The sequence below is a fragment of the Eptatretus burgeri genome, chromosome 1 (assembly GCF_056783735.1).
Source record: "Eptatretus burgeri isolate ZD-2024b chromosome 1, Ebu_testis_v1, whole genome shotgun sequence".
Lineage (NCBI taxonomy): Eukaryota > Metazoa > Chordata > Myxini > Myxiniformes > Myxinidae > Eptatretus > Eptatretus burgeri.
Window position 1 is genome coordinate 25553937 of NC_140961.1, and position 7720 is coordinate 25561656.

General features: G+C 44.1%; 1 protein-coding gene across 3 annotated transcripts in view; it reads right to left on the bottom strand.

Annotated features, from left to right (window-relative positions):
• The window catches only part of TTC39C (tetratricopeptide repeat domain 39C), a 104725-nt gene that overhangs the window by 36895 nt on the left and 60110 nt on the right, over window positions 1–7720 (bottom strand). For all 3 annotated transcript variants that reach the window (XM_085875858.1, XM_085875869.1, XM_085875879.1), the window contains exons 7-10: window positions 5279–5372; window positions 4239–4346; window positions 3741–3850; window positions 3509–3632 (exon numbers count right to left, since the gene is read on the bottom strand). In XM_085875858.1, the coding sequence (XP_085731984.1) occupies window positions 3509–3632; window positions 3741–3850; window positions 4239–4346; window positions 5279–5372 (436 nt within the window). The remainder of the gene's footprint in view (window positions 1–3508; window positions 3633–3740; window positions 3851–4238; window positions 4347–5278; window positions 5373–7720) is intronic.

A 7720-nucleotide genomic window follows, 5' to 3' on the forward strand; every position in this document is an offset into this window, starting at 1 on the left:
CATCGGTTGCAGATACAGTGGGAGATGTAGTTGCAAACCTGAACACAGGTGTCAATACATGTGGTTACTTTTTAGTGAACCAAAGCAGCAGTGCAATATGGAAGCCTCTTGAGTGATTGAACAACCCTTTTTAGGAGAACACTACTCACCTCCATGCTTCAGGTAGGGACAATAAAAACTGCCCGAAACATTGGCTGCTTCAACAATACCAATGTCAGTTTACTGAAACTATCAGGTTATGCAGTAAGAACAGGAGGGGGAAAACAAAGAGTCTTGATATTGCAACCAAGAATGTGTGGAACCTTTTACAGCAAAGATTTTTTTTATTGATTCGTATGCAGCCTGTGTGGCTGCTTGGCTGCATCATTTTCTGGGGGTGCAGTTGTGCTGCTGATGCCCATTACCAGCACGTCGGTACTCACTTTGCCGACCTCGGAAAGATGACAGGCTGAGTCAACTCTCCCTGGTGTTAATTCAACGGCCCGACAGGGGCTTGAACTCATTAGGATCTTCATCCAAGCACCTTAACCGTTAAGCCAACACCAGGCAACAAAGACGATGATCAACGTGAATGCAAAACCACACTGGTTGAAAGAGAACTGGGTGAATACAAGACCGATATTGTTGTACGCGGTGAAGCACGTTATGGATGAGGAAGGTCAGCTTGAAAATAAAGGAGGTCGTTACATATTTAGTCTGGTATTGGCTTTGTTGCTTGAAAAAGGCCAATGCAAAAACTTCTGGCTTTGTCTGTCTGTCTGTCTGACAGACAGCAATGAAGCTGAATGGAAGAACTTTATGGAAGCTGACCATTCTGCAGCACTCAAGGACATACAACCTGGAAACAGGAAACACCAAGACTGATTTAATTGAAGCAATGCTGAGATTCAACACCTGCTCAAGGAGAAGTATAGCTTGTATATTGCCAATCTCAATGAGGTTGAGGTGCCATCAAATAAAGGGGGCCTTCCATAACATCTGCAGTAAACATCAAACCAAGCAAATTATCCATTTTAAGCTGCAACAACAGGTGGAGCAAGAAAGCAGTCAACTCTAATTGTACCGTGACGTCCACGGGACTTCAACAGTCCCGCTAACGTAGAATGAGCCGAAACGATGGAGGCGGTTTATTCTTTACAACCCAAAGATGGCGGTTCTAATCGCTCTACCGCAAACGGGACGAGGAAGGTGGCACGAGTCGCTTTTCACTGAGTTAATGATGTTTATTTCTCTAACCAGAAATAATAAGACTCGGCAAGAGGTGGGATCCGGGGCGATTCGACGGGATGGTGGTGTGGGTTCGGGCGTGGGGAAAACACAGACAATTCCAATGAATATACAAATCTCAAACCCTCTAAGGCGCCAGGTACACACACACACACACACACACACACACACACACACACACACACACACACACACACACACACACACACACACACACAAAACGTAGCTGGTCCTGGTGGTCAGGCTGGCCCGTGGTGCAGACGCAACAGTCCCTGGATTGGCGTCGGACGAGCTGGCGTTGCGCTCGTCAGGGGCATGAGACACCGTGGTGCTGTCGACCTCCTGGTCCTGGCCCAAGTCCGCTCACAGCCGCCAGGGAACCAGTTCTGGCGCCAAGTTGCGAGCAGGAGAGGGAGGCAGGTCCGCCCGCCGTTCGACCCCGTACTCCGAGCCAGCAGAACCCCAGAGCCAACCAAGGTGAGGTACGAGGCACAGCAAGGCCACGAGACACGATGAAATCCAGGATCGAATCAGCCCAACAAACAGCATGCTCCCAGCACAACAGCCTCCACCAGAACAGTTTTTCTGTCTCGATCTTCTTCCTCTTTTCGACCCCGTACTCCGAGCCAGCAGAACCACAGAGCCAACCGAGGTGAGGCACGAGGAACAGCAAGGCCACGAGACACGATGAAACCAGGATCGAATCAGCGCAACAACACAGCACGCTCCCAGCACAACAGCCTCCACCAGAACGGTTTTTCTGTCCCGATCTTCTTCCTCTTCGCCTTTCCCCGAACAGAGCCTTTTTATCCTCGAGTCCTCGTCACTTCCACTCGAGCCGTTTATTGGCCCTCCGCCGTCGCCTTCCGCCAATCGTGATCACGGGGCGGAGCCATCCGCAGCACTGTCCTGTGATGTCACGGCAAGCCTCCAGGGAATACTAAAAGGGGTTTACGCAGACACACTTACCCAAACCCGTTTCCCTAACTAATTACGCGACAATTACCATTTCCCCCTTGAAGAAATGGACATTTACTGGACAACTTATCACCACTGAATTGCTACTTATTACATCGAGATCCTGGTACACTCGAACAGCATGGCATACTTAATTAAACATCCTAATTACCCTTTGAATGCATACCCCCCCTCAGACGTAACAGTACTCTTGTCAGTTAAGAACCAGATTATGGACAGAAGGGCCAAACACATCAAGAATCTTCTCAACAGTTAGTCTTGGGTCGATCACTAATTGCTTACCACACTTCACTTGAACAACTGCTTTGGTACACCATTAAGGAATTCCCTGCTGACTAATCCACTCTGCCTTAAGCCATCAGAGCAATAAAGTTCACTGCCACTGGAACAAGGCACCATCTCCATTTAATATAATCTTGCCCAGCACCCCCAACATAACTTTTATGACCCGAATGAATGATCCCCCTGGATTATATAAGGATACATCCATCATTCATCTGTTTGAGTGCAAAGGAAACAGCTACGGTATATGTGTGACAACCACAGGGAACTACTGGTCACTGCTGGAAGGGTTCCTGCCAGATTCATCCAAAACTTTTAATGAGCACAGAGAATTTCCCATCTGATAGCCAATGTAGCTTTAGGAAAGGAAGATGTTCCACTGAGACGATCTTTGCTTCCACAGCTTCAAAAGGGTCATGAACAAAATATGGATCTCGACCTTGTCTTTGCAGGTATAGACAAGTGCCTTTGACTCCGGTCATAGAGAGGGCCTCTGGAACCTTCTGACTAAAGTTGGTTGTCCAGACAAGTTCATTACCATGATCTGACAGTTTCATGATGGAGAAAAGGAGAATAGGTTTCACCTCCATATTCATGACAAAGCTGACTACCCCATCTGCCTTCAGACTGCGAATATTGAATATATTATGGCTCTTTTGAAAACAATAAGCCATTGTACACCAAATATCCTGGTCAAATACGAGCTAGGTAATGAGCAACACATGTTTGAGGTGGGAGTCTTGGGATGTGGATAAGACACATGAAAGGTTAAATCGGCTCACTTTGCCATAATTCGCTTGTAGTTATAATAACTTGGGCTAATACTAGTTTAATTATATTGTTTCTGCAAATATGAATCTTTTGTTTCATTTGTTTTTATTTTTCAAATCCCAATGAACTGAAGACGAAGGATACAACCATGAAGCTCTCAAGGTTCTCCATTAACATCATTTCTCAAAGTAAACACCATACCATATAAGCTTTACAGTTACAGCTCTGAGAAGATCACGAGTGAACATACCACAAATCATTTGTTGCAGATGGTTTGCAGTGCAATTAGGAAGGGCCCTCCACAGATAGAGAATTTCAAAAACTGCAAGCATGCACAGTTGCTCACTGGGCATCCGCTTACAGACGTGATCTGCCTGCAAAGAAAAAAGTGAAAGCGAATGCCGCCAACCGAGGAATCATTCGAAGAGGTAGAGGAAAGGATCCATACAAGCTTTACAGATATATTTAATGAAGAAAAATACCTTTCGTAGAACAAACTGCTCAATCTGGTTGTGCTTGCGCTTGAATAGCTTCTGCACCTCTTTGAATACAATTTCAGATTCATCCAGAGCGCCTGAAGCTCCGATACAAACTTCAAAAGCAGAAAAACATATTAGAAAACTAAGGGGTTGACGAGTGTTGGGATATGATGTCATTTCCACAATCTAACTACAGAAGTTAATCTCAAGAAATCTGCTGTAATTGAAAAAGCATTCATCTGTTGGGAAGCATTTATACACACCATGGAGCAATTCTTCATTGTTTATTTTTGTAAAATAATATTTCGATTAAAATTAAATTGAAAGAAATATCAATAATACCCACCTGCATTGCACATGAGTGTAAACCCCGATTTGTACTTTTTATGACATCTTACTGCAGACATGCTTGGTAATGTCACATGCTAAAAGTAGTTATTTAAATCGAGAAATAGCAAATCGACCGCAAAAATAATATGTTTGTCCTGGGAAATAACGCACTGGCTGAAAGGTAGGCGTAGTAACACTGCGACCAGCGCGATTCCGACTTGAGGCGGAGGAAGCAAGCAGCGGCCTCGTCAAAAGTCATCTGTATCATGCTGCACCAGCCTGTGCATGGACAAACAAAACCATGAACCCGGAACGTTTTCCTTGCACATTTTTCAGCATTTTATGCTTTTGACAATTAGCTCGTTACATATTCTTTACGAGAGATGTTTGTTGTGCAATACAGAGTTGAATAAAAATACATTTCAGAGCATCCTACCAATCATTTGAAATTTCTCACTGGCTTTGAAACCAATACAAATTCTTTTTTACGATCCCGAGGCATCAAAAATATGCATATACGTATGTATGTATATATGTATATATAAATATCGAACAAACAGCTTCAAATGTAGTACTGCGCCACCATTAGAGCACTGAAATTGCATCAGCTGCGGCAATAAATGTGAATTGTTGCTCCCAGCTTGCTGGCTCGATGATGGAAGACACCATTTGTATTTTTGCCTCCTTCATCCCCACCCTGTTTAGAATCCTGTATGGGCACGGGAATCACACCTCCACTCATTTATTCCTCTTTCCCCTCCCCCGCCTGTGGAACCACCTACCACACTCTATTCAATCTCATTCTACCCTCCAGGTCTTCAAGATAGCTGTTTACCACCATCTCAAGTCATCCCCCATCCAAAATCATGAACTTTTCTACCCCTGGTAAGCTATCCCTCACCAGCCCCCCACCCTCTCAAAAGTTTTGCTTATGTATCCATTTTGTCCACCCTTTGTGTTCTCCCTTACGCATCATCGTTACCTGTATCCCTTGTTTGGCCGTTTCGGTCTACTTTCTCCTGATGCATTTTCCCCTTTTTTCTGCTGTTCCCTTTGTTATGTTGTGTCCCGATTTGTTCTGTGTCATGGCTCCTCCACGAGCCGAGAGCATGTATTATGAAGAAATTCAATTGCAATCAAATACCTAATTTTTCACAGAATTTAAGACATCAATGTCCACAACATTTCAATTTCCGAGAGTGGATTCTCACCAATCTCGTACAGACACACGTGCTGCAGCTCCCGTTGATGTTGTGCACACTTCAGTGACAGGCGGAAAGATTCCAGCGCTCCATTCGTCTCGCACTGCGGCAGCAATGGAACGTTTTAAGTTGGTAACAAACAAATGAATAACTAGAGAGTTTATAGAACACGATGTACCCCATACAGTATTATTTCACATGCAACCTGTGAATCATTCTGATGCAGTGCTCCCCGTTTTCAGTAATATCACACTCATTTTTCCGACCTCGGAGGATGACAGGCCGAGTCAACCCACATGGTGTTATTTAACGGTTGTGGCAGGGGCTCAAACTCAAGACCCTAAGATATTAAGTCAGCCGCCATAACAGTTAAGCCAGCACCAGGGGTGTGTTAATTTATCATGTTTATTGTTCGCACTCGCCAAGTACCTTAAGCACTCAAGCAATTACTCCATTTTAAACGGTTGATAATAATCGTTTGGCAGTGAGACGGATTTTCACCATAACCCCAAATTCTCGGATAAAGTTTTTTTTTTTCTGTTGATTATTCTTGGATATGACCTACAGTATATAAAGATACCCAGGTGGGTGAGAAGTTGTCACCCTGATGCAATTTTAAATGTTCAAGATTTCAAAATGGCTGCCGATCCGAAAATGGTTTCACCAATATTTCGGCTGATAAGGCATACATGTATCGTCTGAATTTTCATGTCCATACTCATATTTTCTAGGTTAAAGAATCCAATAAGAATACTAGTTGACAAAGTATCACATCAGAGTAATGCCGAATATTCTACTAGAATAGAATAATATACTACTTACCTCCACCACTGAAGGTGAAGAAAGTTGTTTTCATCCCTCTGTCTGTCTGTCTGTGTGCAGGATATCTCAAAAAGTTGTGGACGGATCCGGATGAAATTGGATGTGTGACAAGGCCAAAGTGATTAGATTTTGGTGAAGATCCGCTTCCGGATCTGACTCCTAGAATTTTTTCGGTGATTCTTCACCATTGAGATATCGGGCCAAAAACGATATATAGCATATCTCAAAAAGTTGTGGATGGATTCGGACGAAACTTGGTGAACATGTTGGGTGTGTGACAAGGAAGAATTGATTCAATTTTGAGTGAAGATCCGAATCCGAACCCAGATCCGATAATTTTTTTTTTAATTAAATGATTCTTCATCATTGAGAGATAGCGCTAAACTAATATGTATAGCACGATATCTCGAAAAGTTGTGGACGGATTCGGATGAAACTTGGTGGACAGGTTGGGTGTGTGACGAAGACAAATTTATTCGATTTTGGTGAAGATCCAAATCTGGATACGAGAGTTATTTAAATTTCAAAGTGATTCTTCATCATTGAGAGATGAGGCCAAAAACGATATGTCGCATGATATTTCAAAAATGTATTGGGTCCTGTATGTTCTTGGGGATCAGGCGTTACGTGGCGGAGGTATGTGCTCTACCGAGTGCCCTTCTAGTCTATAAATAGAATAATGGTTGATACCACCCGTTGCTTCGCTGTAGGGAATACTTGGGAACGGGAGTGGGGAGAGAGGGAGGGGTGGAGAGTGAGGAGAGGTGGAGGAAGGGAAGGCAGCGTGAGGTGAAGGGAAGGGAAGGTAGACGTGCGGTGGAGCATTAAGTGCGATTCATAGTGTCTCTGCAAAATAATTCTGCAGAGAATAACAGTTGAGATTGAAACAAAATTATGTCTAAAATCCATTTTCTACTGGTCATATGATAAATATCACCTGGAAACAAACACTTCCTGGAGATAAACACCACCAGGACACCACGTCTGGAGACAAAAACGCCCAGAGACGTACAGAGATAGAGATATAGAGATGTGGAGAGTTAGCAGAGAGAAAACGTTATGGTTTATGAACAAAACACACGATATATATTGTTGTAGTTTCACCGGTGCGTCGCCACGAGCATGACCACCAGATGGAGCAGTGGAGTCGCCTCGGCTCGATTGCCCGGAATCGCAGTCGTAGCTTCCGGACAACTCCGGAACCCTACTACAGGTGCCTTAACGCACCATAAACTGCCAATATTCTGTCCGCACAGTACAGGGTTAATCGCCGAATCTCGATATACCTAATTATCCACGCAGACAGAAATACCGAGAATTTATACCTTGATGGAGCTCATACGGAAACGAGCCGCTTAGTGAGCCCGTTCCGTGTGCGATGCCGAGCGGTTTTAATCTCTAAGTTCCGTTGGCCCGATTATCCCGTTACCGTGGCCCAACGGCCAGCTAATCCCTCACATGCATGACACACCCAGCCAATGGCAGAAATGGACACGACGAGCTGAGTACATTTAACAAATGGGTATTTATTTATACACAGGCAATCAATGGGGGAAAAGGGACAAGGCACGAGCAAAGCCAACAGCCAATGTCTACTCGTTTATATACAGGCACGTACTTATATCAGTT